This window comes from Bombus bifarius, unplaced genomic scaffold (genome assembly GCF_011952205.1).
Source record: "Bombus bifarius isolate JDL3187 unplaced genomic scaffold, Bbif_JDL3187 scf7180000008008, whole genome shotgun sequence".
In the NCBI taxonomy this organism is placed as follows: Eukaryota; Metazoa; Arthropoda; class Insecta; order Hymenoptera; family Apidae; genus Bombus; species Bombus bifarius.
Window position 1 is genome coordinate 387939 of NW_022884386.1, and position 19774 is coordinate 407712.

The 19774-nt window shown below is 34.9% G+C and overlaps 1 protein-coding gene and 1 pseudogene across 16 annotated transcripts in view; one reads left to right on the plus strand and one right to left on the minus strand.

Annotated features, from left to right (window-relative positions):
- The window catches only part of LOC117206478 (inositol 1,4,5-trisphosphate receptor), a 46936-nt gene extending 31674 nt beyond the window's left edge, over nucleotides 1-15262 (minus strand). For 15 of the 16 annotated variants that reach the window (XM_033445842.1, XM_033445856.1, XM_033445853.1 and 12 more), the window contains exons 1-2: nucleotides 15126-15257; nucleotides 1345-1547 (exon numbers count right to left, since the gene is read on the minus strand). In XM_033445842.1, the coding sequence (XP_033301733.1) occupies nucleotides 1345-1442 (98 nt within the window). In that variant the 5' untranslated portion in view covers nucleotides 1443-1547; nucleotides 15126-15257. Of the gene's footprint in view, nucleotides 1-1344; nucleotides 1548-11383; nucleotides 11454-15125 lie in introns of all 16 variants that reach the window. The other variant, XM_033445841.1, reaches the window with a different exon arrangement.
- Nucleotides 15186-15658, plus strand: LOC117206479 (annotated as a pseudogene).
- The last annotated feature ends 4116 nt before the right edge of the window (nucleotides 15659-19774 follow it).

The window sequence follows — 19774 nt, forward strand, 5'->3', positions numbered from 1 at the left end:
CAACTTGGTGAAATGCGTATTATGTAATGGCCAAGGTCAATCTGTCTTCTATCAGAAAGTAAATGGAATGTGTACTTTATCTGAATAAATATATCTGTGATGATGAAAACTGGCTGAAGCTTTTGGATATATTTTCGTTTAATATATGACTTTGCCAACAGATCACTTTATTGAAAAAATATAGAAGTTTTATTGAAATGCCGTATTTCATTTAGTTTTATTTATATGTCGAATAAATTCATTCGTTGAACGATGATTATAATTTGTTAGCAATTTTGAAGCATTCAGAATATATCTGGCACAATTGTCGCTAATTTCAAATAGCTACCAGCAGAAAAGTCTGCTCCAGATCCAAACAACTCTACGCCTAAAGCACGATCTGCTGAGCAAAGCCTTATCGACGAACCCAACTAGCAGACTTCAGACAAAGGAATCCTTTCCTTTCATCTTCTCTTCTACAAGTACCCAAACTACTATTGCCTCTATCTAGACTCCTCGTGCATTCCAATCAAATTCCTAGGACTTCTCTAATCCTTCAAAAATATCTCTACATACTCCTCGACCTATTTTCTACAGCGTCATTCCTATTATAATAATCGCCATAATTTTCAGAAAAATTACTCTGCTCCCTGCCTTCCGCCAAAACTTAGCCGACTGAAAACACAGAAAATATCATATTAAACTAGAAAATCTCTTATCGTACACACTTTGACCCGCCCGATTAAATGTTCCATCCCGAAAGCGTTCGTCCGAATCTAAAATCGTATTATTACACGAACAACGTTTTCACCTGGTTGATTTTCGTTTAAGACGCGAATTATGAAACTTAAGGAGTACCGTGTTGGTTTAACGATTTCGTAAAAACATTGTTTTATAAGCAGAATTAATTGTTGCTGTTGACACGTGACTTCGAAATGGTCGAAAAAGATCGAGAATCTAATTTAACGCCAATTTGTAAATTATTCGAATTTGAAATATCCGAAGATTAAAAATCTGAATCGAAATGTAAAAGTATCGAATTTAGAGGTTCGAGCTTGATTCCTGCATCAAATTTAAAGATTCGATTCCAGAAATGTTCGCAGATCGCCGTAGCCTAAAGCCGTGTCCCCATTTTCCGTTATTACAAGTTAAATAGAAACTTCTCGGGAGAAACTTGACTTATTAATTATTAGTAAATCCCCCGTTACTTTTCTGGCAACTCGCACCAGAGCTTCTCCTTTAAAAAAAAAAAAAAAAAACAAGGTACAAGTTCTTTATCACGAAGTAACGAAGCGTTAGAACGAAGCTTTGCGACGGCGGAACTATGCTAATTAGTCGGTACAATTTAATGAATATTCAACTTACCCGAGGGTGGAGAGAAAGCCGGATACGTTGCCTTCGGCGTATAGGCTGACGATGTCGCCCAGATGAAGGAAACTCGCAGAGCCGAGGATCTCGCCCATCTTGAAGCTGTTGTGTTCGGAGTCTCTCGCTCTTTCTTTCTCTCTCGCTGCCCCAAAGTCGTAGAAATTCAACCTCTTAGCCGAGCGAATTATTCATGGCTACACCTACGGGGGTAAAAACGATCTTTACTGTTCGTCGATGACAAACGGAGCACCGGATGCTTCACGAGAGTGTTTCTTTATTCAAGATGGAATAAAGGGTTCAAGATTTACGAGAATCGGAACGTAGTAAACTGTGGATTTTCGTGCATTTATGGGAAATTTATGGATGTGAAAAATCAGAGAACGCGCGTAATATGTGAAAATATATGTACTAACTATGCAAAATATGAAAAACACCTGATATGATATAAGTGGAAGAAAATCCGTGCCTAAGTATTAATTAGGTATATTCTAGCAGATACGTTCTTCCGGTTGCGTTTATAAAAATATAAATTTGCATAAATATCCACAGTCTACTTATAAATGGAACAACAGAACCTGTTCTCGAAATTTCATATTTTCATTTCCTTTTTGTTGAAAGCTTTATAGTACTTTTAAATTATGAACGGATGTTTATTATAAAATTGGTGTAGACATTCATAGGAGAGTTTTTTGCATTTGGACATATGTAGAATCATAAATGTCTGATTGTTGATCATTTTCAATGGATATGTACCATTCGCAGCTGGGATCATAGCTAACGGAAGGGAATACAGGTCTGATTCGTTTAACAGGACCACCTTCTGTGACATAATATGAAAAATACGACGTGCGATAGAATATTTTACAGTTCATAGGTCAGAGAAACGGATAACTTTCCATCCATGTATAATATATTAATTCTGCGATTCGATTGCATTCAAATTTCATGTCTCATAGAAAATTTAAATCTAAATCCATAAATCGTAATTGTAATCGTAATTGAAGCTCGCTGAGACACTTAACACAAGTGATATATTACTTGATAATGGAATTATGATGATAATTATATTGTCCGAAATGATCGACAGTTCTACAAAAGAATTGCTAAATTCAAGCTAACGAGCTTCAGATATTTTGTATTTGTCATTATTATACCAACAATATGCAGCTAGTTTTCATAAAATTAACGTACGTCGATTTTTATTCCGCCGACTCACCGCGGAATTAGCTAAACAAAGATGGTACGTTTTTAAAACTGCCATAAGAATGTCATTTGAAGAATCGGTATATTTGGTGCAATTGTTAAATCCAAGCCAATTATTACAAGCTTTCGTAAACCTGAAGGCAACGAATCGATTTATACATCTAATATTTCCAGGGTAAACATGTTATTACGAGCGAACCGAAAGCGATGGAAACAATTCTTGAACGATATAAGTCGCTTATTTACCGTCAAATTGTTTATCGATCCATCGTAAAACGATTTATAAACAGGATGAAAACCGGAATAATATCCGGATAAACTGAATGAATCGTATTTCCCAATCGAGTAAACGAGACGGATTACACGTGCCTCGTTAACTCTGCGATTCATATATTTCTAATTGTTATTATACTCTGGGACCAGAGTCAGGCAATTTCAACTGAAATTTTTGCATCCCCCTGGAGACTTCCGGTCGCTTTCAACGTGTTACGCGATCCTTGTGAAATAGGTCAGGTTAAACTTGATTTCACGATGGAAATTGCTACCTTTCTCCTGTCCAACTGAATCCACCACGAAAACGAAACGAAGGAAATTGGTCTACCCTGTATTTCCTATCCTTGGAATGAGCTTGCTCTCTAAACTTCCACTTTGACAAATGAAAAATGAAGGTTTGAAATAATTATTTCTTATTAAGAAGAATTCGATTAGGTTTTGGTTATTTATCAATTGTTATTGGGAGTTGTTTTGTAGTTAAAGAATGTTATTAAAACGTTTGATTGGAAATTCAACAGTCCAAACAGGTAATTTTGTACATTATAAAATACGATATATATGTTAAGTTGAAAGATCGAGGAAGTAACTTTAAAATTAATTCGGATTATCTTACAAAATATATCTAATTTTTATAATAGAGAAGCCTAGCCTCTAGAATATGCAATAATAATATTTCCTAATAATATGTTAGAATAAAATCGTGAAATGTAATAAAATTTTTTTATAAGGCCGTTTGTTTCCGGGAAAAGTAAATCTGAAAATTTATCATACGTATGTACTAGGCCGATCCTACATTAGCCATGTTCCAACTCTATTTTCTTGAAAACGAAGCCTTAAACGGAAAAATTTTGTTCTACATTTCCCACTTATTTTCATACGTAGAACGACCTTCTGTCGATTATCTAGTTTTGCTCAGCCTTAAATTAGCCACGTTCAAGTGCACTTGATAAATTTTCAAACTCTATTTTTTCAAAAACCGATAATGAAAAAATTTTATACCACATTTTTTTCTTATTTTCCTAGAAGAAATTACGCCGTACTTGCTTTTCATGTTATTCGGCCCAATCCTATATATATATATATATTATTTATATTATATTTATATTTATTTATATATATATAAATTCATAAAAAGTAACTCTTTCAATCCTAACGAAACGTTTCTAGTCGAACTGAACCAAATTGTTCGATAATAAATAATTCTTCTATGTTGCTTAATGTCAAAGCTCGTTCGAAAATCCGTTCCATTGTTAGCTTCTCGTCTCATAACGCGAGTTGGCAAACATTTCTGCTACATCTGACTTTCGACGATCGTTCGATCATGTTGAACTGTGTACCTCGTTAAATCTTCGCGCCAGCTACACAAACCTTTCCACCATATTTTCCACCGCAAGAACATTATCATCGATTTCTTCTGCAAAACTGAACCCATATCTAGCTGTTTACACGTAAGCCTAAGGTTGAAGGTCAGTTTATTTCTAGATATAACCACGACATTCTTCCTTCGCCTCGAAGACATCTTGATTACGGATATCTCTTCGTTCGTCTTGCCAACGAATTTAAAAGAAACAAAGGAAAGCTCTTCGCTTGTCAATTAATTCTTAAAAGAATTTGCTGCTGCACGGAACGAAACTTTGCTCGGTTCGAAGCATCAACTGACTCTCGGTTAGATGTTTTCCGTGATTGCAATTGTTTCGAGACGATCTATTGGTAAATCTCTCTTAATCTAGACAATTTTTAAATCCCTTTATCGATAGATTAGGAACGTTAAAATGGAGATAGCAAATTCACTGCTACTCGAACGTGATAATTCTTTTCCTGAAAGTGCAGACCTTTCACATTAAAGATACTGCTATCTTGGTTTAAGTAATAATTAAACTACGCACATTTATACAAATTCATATCGTTCTAAATATATTCGAAATAAATGAAACTTAGATAGAAAATTGTCGTGCGTATTAAATATCACAAACAGCGCTATAACTTGAATATTTCATATATTTTTGTACATCATGTGTATCCTGTAGATTTCTGCGTAAACATCCGCAATCAACTAATAGTGTTTGTTTGAAACATTATTTCCCATTTCTTATCTATCTAAATCACATTGTTAAAACGCATAAAAATTAAAGCGCAGCTGTTAGTAGTACACATATTACCGAGCAACTAAGTTTCAGGTAATTAATTTCCATTCAAAAATCTGGACAAAGGGAAGCAGAACGTTAAATTCTTATCCAAGCGAATTTATATAACGTTTGTCGTAATAATAGTACACAATGCAACATAACTTTTAACCATTAAACTGCAGTTACAGTGTAGCAGTAAACAGATAAAAAAAAGTAGGTTAAACAGAAAAGCAACTTGTAAGTTTATTTTACGTGCCATTTTGCCGAACATTTAGACTTTAGAAGATCAGTAAATTTCTTGGTTGAATGTTATCACTGTATCTTAACGTGGGTGTCCTTACGACGATTCAGCATGGATTACGGCCTTTTATCCCCCTTATAACGCTTTAATTTTAAGCTTTTTAAGCGCGAAACCCTAACAGTTTCGTTTGTCTTGGCCTTATCGTGGGAGTAAAAAATCAATTTTTTCTTTTTCCACAAAATATATATCCAATCGATCGACGCGTCAATCGTACACAATGATCGTTTAGCGTTTATTGTGCAGCAGGTTTCTATAGCTGGGCAGTATCAGCCGCAATTTGTAGCTCTATTGTTGAGCAATTAAATCATTCGAATCACCAGCGTGACTACTTTGCCGCGCAGAGAAACGCACCGTAGGGTATTACGATTTGATTTTGTATCGATTTGTTATTATACGAGCAGCGTTTTCACCAAGCTATTTGACTTTTGTTTGAAATCCGGACCATGGAATAAAGAGCAACGTGTTATGTTCACGATTTCATGGAAAGATTATTTTATAAACAGAATTTTAAGTTGTCTTTTTCATTTTTCAAAATTTATTTTCAATTTTAATTCGAATTTTATTTGTTAACAATTAGAAAGCTCCGCTTTCCTCTACCTTTTTTTTAGTGAAAATCCCAATCGCGATTTAACAGTTCGACAATTTATATTTCTGACAGTTTCACGATGATTTGAAATTAAGATTAACTGGTTTAACTTCAAAGTTTGGAAACTTCAATTTCTCTCGCCCTATTTTCTTTTATCTCCAAGACACGATCCGCTCGCGTAATTTGTCTACCAATTGCTTTGGAGAGCATATTACAATTTCCTCGATCATTGTTACCGTATAGACTACTCGTCTGCGTTTAAACTATTCTGTGATACCAATGTATATATGCAACTATCCTATGTGAGCTACTTTCTCCATCCAAGACTCTATATCTATGTCAAACTTCCTTGTAATACATAGTGAAATGTGTTACTTCATTCAACAACATTCTATTCTTGGTGTTCATTCATAGAAAAACCCACGAGACCAGCGCGAACGCACGATGAGTCACGGAGGTAAATTCAATTTTTATCTGGGATAATCAACGTCACATCAATAAAACGCTCATCAATAAAAAGATGAAAATTTCATTTAATTTATTCTTAATTAAAGCGTATATATTAATTGATATCCACCATTTCGAATCAGATGCTCCTATTATAAATTTCGCAACAAAGCAAAGCGACGATGGCTTATATTTTTATTCGAAAAAATTAACGACTCATCGTTGTAAAATGCATCGTTGTAAAAAGTTCCAAGACTACAGTAAAATAATAGAATTCATAAACAAAAAAGATTAGAAAGACATATAGGAAATTTAGTTGGTCTTCTCAGTGTGGTATTTTTTAATAATTTGTCCGACACTTTCGACCAAAAAATTTAATTGGCTTGATTTTCTGTTACTTTTTTTTTCTTTTTATACATAATATGTATGAGTGCAATCGCATGACGTCTATACAATGGAGAAGTACTTGTAGTTGTAGTATATATGTAGTATGTAGTTGTATAGCAGTATATATGTTATATATATTCGAAAATACCCAATATAAGGTGGAAAAATAATAAAAAATAATCAACAGTTTGTAAAAACGGATACAATACCGATACACCAAGGAAGATAATCAAATTTTTCTTCATAAAATATATAGCAGTTTTGCGGACAATGTAAAGTAAACATATCACTAAACGATATTTTTATTACTTCTTACCAAAGTTTGTAATTTTTATAGTAAATGACAACTTTTTATTTCACGCGACGAGCGTACACGTCAAAAGCACCGAAATAAAGTTTTTGTTCAACTCGTATACTCGTCGAACGCAGTTAACAGATCAATCGAAGATATATAGTCTGTTTCGATACAACTGTACTTAATAGATGAAAAATCGCAGATGAATTGAGATATTTCAACATATCTTGAAAAATGAACAAACTTGAGATAATAGATCTCTAAAAACACAAAATTAAAAATTAATAAAGTCACAGGAATCTTAATTAGGTCGATGGTAAGTTTTGCAAGTATAGATATCATACAGAGAAATAAAAAATCATACGAATTAATAGACCTTTGAGTAAAAGAATTATTATTGTTATATGAACTCTTTCCTGGTTGAGAGTTTAATACACGCAAATAATATATTCCATCGGTATAAATAGACGATATAAATATTAGATAGACAAATAAAAGCAGAACGCAATGAAGTCATAACTAGGCTGTAAATTTAATTAGAAGTACAGCAGGCCGTTTCAATTAGTGAAAATTCAACAAACTGTACAAGCCGCCGTTAAATTTATTACTATTATTAACATATCTCTGTAAAACCAGTCCCGTTTTCATTCATTTATATTACTACCTCTATAATGCAACTTTATATAACGAGGAACTTAAATAACACAACTTGTGCTTCATTTAAATGCCACGTCTTTTAATTATTCACGGTGAGTTTATGAACTTGATGTAACACGATTAAACAATTCGCAACGAGTATTACGTGAAAATGTGTTTAACAGTTAATCTCTGAAGAATACTTTGAACGTTTTGTCAAGCCGATGCGAGAACAGCGTTAAACATACGCGCGTGAACGAACTAAGCCAAGAATACACAATGCCAGTGATCAGAAATTAAAATCACACTACTCTAGCTCCCTCTGGATCTCCATTGAAACGATTCGCGAAAATAAATCGGCTCGAAAAAGTCAGAGTGAAAATAACCAGAATTCACCGAGCAGTCATTAAAACGAGCATTATTTCGTTAAGTTACCTACGCCGTTTGATATTCCAATAATCTCGAATTCGAAGGCATTTCTTTCGCGTTGTACCGTACGTACGAAGAGAATGAGTATGAAGAGAAGAGAAACGTGATAATTATTTCCGTTCATCCTTTTATTCTAACATCATTCTGTGACCAAAACGGATATTGTAATATAAAATAAGCTAAACTGTTAGATCTGTTAGGTCTAAAAATACAATTGACGAAGTACAAGTATAAGGAGAGACAACATATTTCAAATTACGAAGAGGCTGATGTTTAGCATCAAAACGAGATAAAGGTACAAACGCGGAGTTAATTAAAAACAATGGAAAATGTGACTTGTCCTATTCTTCCCTGCGATCTTTACATATTTTCTCTTTCTTTGTCCCTTTTTCCTCTGTTTATCAGAATTTAGCAGTGTTCTGAAATGAGAACGCTATTTTATATGGAAATGATCGGCTGACAAATTGTTCACGGGCCGTTAACGTGAACGTTTCGTCTGAAAAAATACAGTCCACGAATAATCGCTGGCTGTGCTCGAAATAATCGTAAAACACAGCGCGTTCAATGCTGTAAAACGGACGTTCTTAATTCACCGCAACGCTACAAGTTGAAAAAATTTCGTACGACGCATAGACGATAATCGAAGATGAATGGGATTAATGGAATTTTACAAACACCATCGATGAACCCTGTACTACGTACGATATTCAGAAACCGTCCTTACGTTTCTGCTTTCGTTTTTATTTCTCCTTGCTTTTCTCTTTCTTCGTCTTTGTGAATGAGACGTTAATCGAATTTAAATCGAAATCGTCGAAAGAAGCATCGATAAAATACTCCAAAGTCTCCATAACCACGTTAATTAAAAATGTTGTAATAGAGATAAAGATATCTATAACGTAAAAAACTGTAAGCACGAGCTTAAGATTTCAACAGAGCCTGTCGACGCATAGATACGGTTTCATTAGATCGTCAATTGCCAGTCAATTGACGATTATTGTTCGATCACTGGCACATCCGACGAGGAAATAAAAGAAACATCTGCTCGTCCCCCCTATTTTTTCTCAGTGCTGCCTCTCGATAGCTGGTTTCTTCTCTTTTTCTCTGCACAGAAGATCAAACATCGTACAGAGCGTTGAAAGAGCCAGCCTTTTTACTTTCTCTCTTATTCCGAATCCAATATCAATACCATACAAATTAATAACGTTCGAAAGTCACAGAGAACGTAAAAATAATTCGCAAGACCTATTTTCAATTTTATACAGGTCATTTTTCCCTATCAAACGTATTGCAATGGAAATAGCAGCGAATTATTTGTCTTTTCGGCTCAATTTACTCAATCTTATCCAATAAGGAATAAACGAACTTTGATCAATACTTGATCAAGTTAAATTGTAATCAAATCTTATTAACGCTTATATATACAGGGTGGTTGGTAACTGGTGATACAAGCGGAAAGGGGATGATTCTACGCGAAAAATGTTTATAAAAATTAAAAAAATAACATCAATCGAGACAACGATCTGCAGTGAGAGCCGTTATGAGACGCGATAAAGTGCACGCGTACCGAGCGAAAATTCAAAGTCGATTTTCTCGAAAACAAAGCCTCGAACGACAAATTTTTATTCTATATTTTCGACTTCTTTTTTCGCGTAGAATCACCCTCTTTCCGCTTGTACCACCAGTTACCAACCACCCTGTATATATATATATATATTACAAAGGAAACCAAGTTACAGTTTAAAGACTTATAAATTTACTTTAGTGAAAATTACAATTAAAATCGACGAGTACATCTACTGATTTGTAGATATAAGCATATTCGTGAATCATGTACACGTTTCTATATCGTCATCAAATCAAATCACGAGGTTGAATCCGAAACGCGCTGGATCAACGAGAGACGATATCCAGGACTACGCGCGAGAATCAAAATTTCAAGCAGCGAATCTGTCGCCGCAGAGCAGCGTATTGCATAATGCAATAATTAAACGGATTTGAAGCCCGTGCACCTTGGCCTCTCCTCGAGCGACAGAGAACCCGGAACGACGACGCGAATCGCGTACACGCGCGCGCTTTTCAATTTGTCCCGGTTGCTTAACAATAAAAGACTATTCCATTTCATGAGAATATAGTTTTCATAAGATTACAGAATCGTGGTCGTATATCGCGTTACAACGAGATAGAGTTTCGTTTTGCCAAGGTTTTTCACGACATGCGTCGCCTACGCTTTCCTCATCTATCTTTTTCCTCTACTTTTTGTTTCTTTTTTACCTTCCTCGATAGTTGCATCTCACGCTTCGCGAACGATAGATTTAACGCGACACCGATGCTCATCGATATCCGCCTCGATATAAATATTTGCCGTACACGTAATTCTGCGCGTGCAAGCTAGATACACCAGATAAGCATTTTTTTTTGTTCTTTTTTCTTGAATTCGTCGGCGAAAGAAATTGGACGTTCACCCTATGACAGTGTGGCAGGAGCGACGAAGAATTCAGAATTACAGATTTAGAAAATCATTGTCTTATCGTCTAAGATGTCCTGCATTTCCAGTACGAGATACAACAACTTTTTGCAGGAAGAACATACACGAAACGTAATTCGTGTCTGGTCCTTTTTAGTTTTTTAGCTGAAGTTTTCCGATAGTTAGATAGTCGAAAGTTAACTCACAACGATGGTGAACGGTGAAAGTGATCTGTGTCTCAATGTATCGTCGAATAAACATCAATCGATGCCTATTTCCTCGTGTGATCTACAATTTCATAATTTAATTACGTACACACATATAGTTCTTCTGCGATATAATTACAGAGTATAGATATACATATATAATAATTAAGAGCATAGATATAGATATATAATTACAGATATACTCGTAAAAGTAGCGTAATATAATGAATTACTTTGCTAAAAAATAAAAGAAACATATTATAGATATTAAATGTATCGAATAGAAATAAAAAATGTCACAGAGTATTATTTTGATCTCCTGGAGAAAATCAGAACATGAAAACTAAAATCGAACAATAAAAAATCATCCGGCCTTTGATCATGTTATGGTCTTACGATTTTATTTCGAACGTTTAAGAAATTTATGATGTATACAATAATTGTTGTTATTTCTGTATTCAGAGGTAGGATCATAATAGCTGTTATTTTATTCTTTGGATAAATCTATCACACCGTTCTGAGCCGAAAAACCTTTATTGCACTTTCTTACGTGGTCTAGGGATAAAAACAAAAGAACATCTTAAACCTATCGATTAAATCTATCGATTGTACCTAGAACTATCTTCTAGTTACTATTTATTGTAACTAGCGTATCTGCATATAGATGGCGGGCGCCAACTCGCGTTGTCATTTTCGACAATAATTGATACAGTTTGCTCGAGTTTGTCTCTTGTGTGGTTGTGGCCAAAAGGGCTAAAGAGAGAGAAAGTAAGTGGTTCGAATTTTGTAGAGGGAAATTGATTAGTGGGTACGTGAAAGATGGTCCAAGGCCATTTGGCAAGTTCTTCAACGAGTTATTTTTGATTGACGAGGGTCTTTCGGAATAGTTCAAAGACCTGTTAGACAAGGTCGTTTTAGAAAAGACGTAACATGGTAATGGAAATGGAGTCGGAAATGGAGCGAATATTTGAAATTCGAATGGGAGTGGAGTTATCGAATCGGCGTAAATGGATCACGTGACGTGCAATGGAGAAAATTTGATATGCGCATGGAATTTGAATGGTTCGGGAGAATTCGAGTCTTTCGAAGTATTTCAAATTACAGATGAGATGTACACGCGTATATCGAATGTTCTGTTCTTTTCTTTTGCATTTTTCTTTTTTCTTTCCTTTTTTTTTTTTTTTTTTTTGTTAAGTTGCTTCAAACGTAAAACCAGGGTTTATATTCCGTTTCATCTTAAACGTTGAATCGAAACGGGAAATTTTGAGTATCCATTACGAAAAAGGATTATATAGCGGGGTCCTCTCTCGTGTGTGTTTACGATGATATGTGACCTTGCTCGACAGGTCGTTGAACTCAACTTAAAAGAGGCTATCACCCTACAGAGTAAAAAATAGAACGTTTCATTAAATCTTCCTAAGGCTCTCGATTTCACTGTGCGTTGCGAAAATAATCCACTTCCCGTGAATTAAAAACACATAAAGCGTTCGCGAATATATAGAATTTTGAAAGATTTTGAAAGATCATTTCAATCGAAGTTCTTTTGAATACCATTCATTGGATTGTAGAAATAATACTTTGCAGATAAGTAGAAAATTATAAGATCGATATAATTTTCCATAAAAACGTTATCGATAAATTTCTAACAACATTTCTTCAGATCTCAAACGAATCTCGTAATTGCTGCTAAAAATGTATGCTTGCTAAAAACAGTATCTATTAAAAAAAAAAATACGATAAATTCCGTGAACGTTTCACGCTTCGCTGTTTTTTATTCAAGTAAAGAGAATTTCATAACTCAAAGTTATCTAACGGATCGCTAGAAATGAACTAATTTCGAAAATATTTGTCGCGATCGGTGAAAAAATTCAAACATGAGATGAATGGCTGGTATTTGAATACATTGAATACATTTTTCAATTGCGTACGGTATAACAGTTCGGAATGGCAGTTGTTGTCACGAACGAGCGATTTTCATATGATTATACAGACGACAATAATTCATATTTAAACATAAGATAATCTGATAGTTCTCGAGATGATAAGTATAATCAAAGTATAATAAATGTAATATAATTATTAAACTGCAGTTATTTTTTCCAAATTTATATTTGTATAAATAATATAAATAAAAGAATGACACCTAAATAGAAGACCATTTTATGTATTTTAAATATTAAAACAGTTATTATACTTTGCACATTTTCTAGATTTTTTCATGTAATATAATTATGAAAATCGAGAAACGAAATATTTAACTCGTTTGTTTATTGAACAAGTGAAAATTTCCGCATCCATGGCTTTTGCCGTAAGAGGAGCAAATGTAGTATATGAGAGAGAATCGATACTCTGCGATATCGATTCCAGGTCAGTCAAATCGAAGTGCACGAAAAGAAGGAAGTTCAAGCGATTCACCACCCGCGCGAAATGTCATTAACCCTTTGCGGGATTTGCCGAGTGTACGTCTCGACCCACGCTGCATACGATGTATAATGCGATATATCCGTTTTGCATCGAAATAAAACTAATAATAGAAAGTTTCGATCATTGACGCAACAATATGCATGCACTTATAATCTACCGCCAATAATATGGAAGAAGGATATGCGAGAAAGATATGCGAGAAAGATACACCGAAGATGAAATCGAGTTGGTCAAGTCATTGGCCTTTACTAGACGAAGTTACGTGGACGTTTTTACGATAAACGCGATGCAAATAACGTACACATGCTGCACAAGGTAGTTGCAGTCGTTGATATTATGGCTCGTGATACAAATTGTTCATTGTCTTTATTTTTCTAACTTTGTTTAAACGATATACTATATGATCATCTTTGTAATACGAAATTATTGTAATAATTTTGATTCGAATAAATCTTGTGAAATACATGAAAAGAGACTTGATCTTTTCCTTTGCATTATTTTCTTTTGATATAAATTTTATAATTCGGTTGTCGGTAGAATTGTAATGATAAGCCTAAAAAAAATCATACTATATCATTAATTTAGATATAACCTCTTGCAAATGACTTCATGTAAAATATTTGAAAACAGGTTTTAATTTTCCTCTGTGCAAATTCTATATCTTAATCGACGATATAGCTGTAGCCTTAAATTTGAAAGTTGAAATTAAATTAAATTTGAAAAAGTGTAACAAACGATTCTTATTGCGAGCTACTGCATGTCAACAACGAATGAAACAAAAAGAAACAATTGAAAGATCGTGACTACGCTTATTATCGCCGCGAAGCGGAAGTAGTAGTAACCGAATCAATTTCGCGCGTTCCCCTAATATCAAACAAATTAATTTCATTCCACGTTCCATTTTCGTAGTTTTCGCGTTCACGGCCGAAATCGTATGCGATAACACACACACGATCGGCGTAAAGCGTGGCGTGCTATTGAAAGGAGGATAAATAAAACGTGCCGATTGAAATCGCTCGTGTGGAATCTTTTATAAGACGAATCGTATAAATCCTACACGATTCTCCAGGAACGACTAAGTACGTGCGCTCACGATAGGAGCTCCTTCTATCGAGGAGCTAGCTAGATGATTCTATGTATAGGTATATAAAATTTATAATTGAAAACAAAAATTAGATTGTACATTAAAGTAAATAAGATATACACAAATTAATTCTGTATAGTTGAGATTTTGTTCAGTCATAAAGATAAGAATCGTTAAAACGTCTCCTCTAGGTTTAGAAACTAGCATAGTTACAATAAATAGGATACTTGACACCAATCATTTTTAACTGCATTAATTTCTTTTTAAAATCTGTGCTGCGACAGTCGTTTGTATTGTCAATAGCGCTATTAACGCTTTGTTAATATTATTCAGGAATTTTACGAATAGGAAGGATTTCAGCTCCAAAAAGGCGTAGAGACTTTAATTGGCAACGACTTCAAATAGACTGTGTGCGCACAGAATAACAACACACTCTTGCCACAGTCGAAGTATCGAGAGATTCGAACGCGAAGGAAATTAACTTGGCGGCTAACGTCAAGCGGATCTGCCGTTGAAAAAGCCCCGTTCTAATACTGTCAGCTGATGCCTAAAAGTATGGAGAGCTTATTACAAACGATCGAAGCACGCACTCGATTCTCCACGCACGTTCCTCCAGTCGTCTAAAGAAAAATGTCTGTCCCATGTTACTTGACAGATCTATTAAAACTTATTGACACGTTTCTCACGCACACCAGTCATCCTACGATTTGTCCTATGGAATAAAATCTAACCTATCGAGACATATAGAACAATCAAATATTTCACGAAGAAAAACAATGCAAGTAAAACATACAGAAATATTCATAGATATCGAAGATTATAAAGGAAAATGAGCCGGAGGAACGAAAATAAAAGGAAACTTGTACTTTGAACTATCGGCGTTAGCCGAGAGAAGAAGAAAAAACGTGTTTACTCACGTTCTGGTCGCCTGTACCAGTTCCAACACTTTCGGAGCACTTCACGTTGTCGATCGAAATCGTTGAACGTAGTGCGGTAACGCACCGGTCTTACGAATGCCGGAACACGTTCCTCGAATGGCCAAAAATATTTCAAACTACGTTCACGATGGTTCGTCGATGCACCTCAACGAAAAAGGCGAAAACGTTCGTGATTTTGCCTCGCTAGTTGTTCATGTAAGTACGTGTCACGGATACTGTGATTCTCTTCTGCACAGAATTTGTAAACGTCCACTACGTTTGATACACAGACAGAATTGGTTGAAACGTTCACGACGCTGATTATATCGAATACGTGCAACTTGATTATGGTCGTAAAATCACCGATACGTGCGTACGTATACACGAGAGTTTAGAAGACGACGCACGAGCAAAAACGTTCGCACCGCTCGGTGGTTCTGGCACGACTGGAATACTGGAAGCGGACTCGCCTCGACTTTACATATGGCTGCGTATCGTCCAATGATCAATCGACTCCAACTTGTTCAAATACTTTTGTGAATTTTCGAATTTTGTCTATCGGTATAGAAATAATATAACTCCTATTATCTAGAAAAACACACACAAATGTGAAAGTAGTAATTATTGTTTAATGCAATAATGAAAAACATCGTTTGCTGATAAAGTAAACGACCTTGAAAAACTTTACATAAAAAGTGTTCTTTTAATGGATATCAGTTAATGGATATTATTATGTATTACTTATTCACTCATAATTTTTTCATAATGAAAAAGAATATCTTTTAGCACTCGTAGAGTACGAGACATTTTCGCCTATTCAACTGATAGACCCATCGGTATTGTAGAAATTCTTGGATACATATTGCCATCTGTTTATTACAGACAAGACACAGCGAGGTAAAGACAGGTACAGAATGGACGTGACATCACCGACCAATTCAATGGTAACACGAAATGCTTTTTCCCGTCCCACGTTTTGGTGGTCACCTGATCTCTTTACCATTTTCGCGTCACATGCGACGTTATCGATTTAGTAGAGTACTGGTTTGAATTGAAACTAAATTTTCCTATGAAATTGCAAATAATGTATTTTTGTATTATGTATTTCTTCGATTCTGTCTATTTAGATCTGAAGATCTAAGAATAGATATCATAATATTCTTTGAGATTTAATTGCGAATACGTTGCATTTTCAACCATCCAATCCATTTACCAACTAACGTCAAATTGAGCTCGTTGTAAAAAATAACTAAGACACGTATCCGCCTGCTTCCTCGAGTTCACGCGTATTTGCACATGTTTCCACGCGTCTCCACCTACTTCCATGCGTCTCCGTTTGCACACGTTTCCTCGACTTTCCACGCGTTTCCACACTTTTCCTTCAGTTTACGCGCATCTTCACGCGCGTCTCTATCTGTCTCTACCTGTTTTCTCCCGGTCAAACTGAACATCGTTTTGCATTAATTTGGACAAGTGAATGAAATTTTATTCGAGTCTTTTTGTCAACTACGGTCCTTAATATTTTGGATGAACTAAATTGCGAGACATTTAACCCAAATTGATATGTTAACCGATATTCTTTATTCTTTAATGAATTGCGAATGATCGAGGCGTATCTCGTAACGAATAAATAAAGGCGCGAGACCCAGTGATACAAACCTTTTATGTCCTGGTTTTCTCTGTAGAGAAGAGGCTAGCTTACATGAAGATGCAACTTGCCCTTTGATGATTGCTGACATCATTGGTGACAACAGGACTCGCGTTAGCAAACCTTAGATATCAAATACGGAGTGACAATGGAAACAAAATTTCTTGGCAATCGTATCGGTAAAACAGTAAAACGTCGGTAGGCCGACGTTACAAATGTCACGTCTACTCTGTATCTCGTGGATGAGATAATCACTGACGAGTCGTCTCTGATAATTCCTATGTTCGCCGTAGAAAATCGTAGAGGGCGTAAGAAACATTTTGACTTTTTGACAGGCGGTACTTCATAACCTATGATACAAAGTTTCATTCCGTCATGTCTATTCTGTCCTTGGTTGATATTTTATTCGGCTGGCGCATAGTACCGTGAAATTGCTGGTAACCAGTACTGACGCATACGCTGCCACAATCATAGGAATAATTATAAGCAGAATTCACACTAGTGGTAACGATAGCTTTTCGTTAATAACATTTTAAAGAGTAACGAGCGTCGACTAAAACCTACTGGAGGTTGCTCAGGAGAGTATCCTTGACGACAATATGTCAAGATCAAGGTCATCGAAGCTGACTTTCATTATCATATCTACTCTTACGAAGCAAACAGTTGTTGTTCGTATAAGAAACGTGAAATCACCCAACGTTGAATCACACAACCGCAAATCATTTAATTTCGTATCAAACACATTGCTGGCATCGCTAGTAAATTAACTACGTGATCTTGAGATGCGGATAGGCTGGACAAGAGCTATCAGTTAACTCAGTGTGTTAACTGATAGCTCCTATCTACTATATTCACACTCTCAATCATTCCATTAATTAAGATCAAAATAGAACGAAACAAAATAGTATTTCTGTAATCATTTACCCTTTTATAATACGTATTATGTTTCAGATAACTTTTAATGTCTATACATGTACCAAATAGGTTATTGATATATTTCTTTAAAAAATTTTTCTATATTTAAAACAAAAGCTATCAACGCAGAATGAAAGACGAGTTTTATTTTCGAGACAAGCTACTTCTATGCTATGACAGAAAGATGATGCAAGGATTTTAGAAAACTCTGACAATCGCTACTGTATCTCGTCTCTCTGGTATTAGACTATCAAATAGAACGAAGTAGACAAGAAGGTTGTTTAAAAAAGAATGTATGAAATTATAATGTACAAGGAGGTGCAATTTCAGGATGAAATAATCTCAACGACGTTAATCTTTTCATTTTATTGTACCAAAAAATTTCATCTCCTTCAATCATTATTAATTCAATATAATATATTTATCCTTTATATTTGTTATATCTTATTTATAATAAATATTTATAATAGTGTAGTATTCATCGTTATTCTTTATTGTGTCGCCATGAGCCATGAAAACGTGGAATCAGCAAGTTCTTAATTATCGTTACTATACTAACTAGAAAGACGTTTTGTGATCCTTTTTAATAAATCCACGAAACATATTAACAGAAGCACGCCACGTGGTTGCGTGTTTCTCTCTTTCTCTTCCTCTCTCTCTCTCTCTTTTTGTATGTTTCCTTTTCGTTTTCTTTTTTTACTTTACTTTTTTTTTTTCTAAAAAGAGTAAAGTGCGGAGACACTTGTGTAAATTCCCAGATATTTTGACCGGAAAAAACAGTTTGTTCTTTCTCCTTATTTTCTCTTCTTTTAACCGTGTATATTTTAATTGATGAGAGCATTCAGACATAGACAATTCGTACGTTAAAACAATAGATATCTAAGGAAATTTTACAACTCGCTTAAGGCTCTAGTTCCCTTAAATCAGTTCGAATTAGAATCGAAACGAGGAACGTGTATATGTGTATGTTAATATTCTCCGATAATTTAGGGTTCGTATCGACAATATCTTCACCGAACGATTATTCGCAAATACATGATCTTCTCTTTTTACGCCGTGATCGTTTCTATTGATCGAACGATAAATCGAACAATTGAAACCCTCGTATGTAACTGATTTTAATGTACTAAGGCCTTAATGTGTCGAAGCAGCGGAGCTAATTACCGTTATACAATAAGAAAATATATATACCTCTACGGACACCAATAATTCGATCTCACGATTGTACGTGGAACGTGGACACAGTTCCCAAAAACATTACTTCTTTTTCTCATTTTCTTTTATTTAACTATTTATCTTCTTATTATTTTTTTTTTCCTTTTTACTAGCAAGTCGATTTTCGGAAATTCGCAAACAAGTGCTCCAAAAATTTGCCACGTCGCTACGTTCCTCTTTTGCTCCATTCCTCTTTTTAATTCTTCTAAAGCTTAACTTTGACTTCTTTACTTATTTTTTTCTTTTTTTTTTTTTTTCTTTAACAAGTACCTCGATTCCCTGTAAACCCTGCAGTACTCGTGCGAGTCAACGAGTTTGTTGGTCGGCTGGCGTTCCGACAGGTTTACATATAGCACGTGTTGTATCTTTACGACTTTCTGCGAAAACTGAATTGAACACATTAGACTGCAACGAGAACATTTTTTTTTTTTTCCTTTTCTTTGCTCCTTTTATCGACGATTCTGTGTCGCGAAGTATTACGAGTAGACTGTGGATGTTTATGCGAACTCACGTTTCTATATAAACATAAGCAGAGAAAAACGAAATCTAGATATCATAACGAATATCGTACTGTAAACATTTTTACAGATTCCGTGCATTCTGTAATTTCTCGCATTTTTTAAGTTTCCCATAAATGCATAAAAAATCCGCAATCTTAATTACGATGTATCACCGACTGACTTACTGCAGAGTTAATGACAATCGTGTTTTGTATGTTTCAGCATCTTAATGTTAATCTGACATTACACGCTACGTATTGAGAATACTTCTACCGACGCAGTACCTAAGTTTTAAAGCCCTGCATACTCGAACCTGATTTTTGTTTACTTCGTAGATCAATCGTTCTTTGTTCTTTTTTATTTCAGAACGA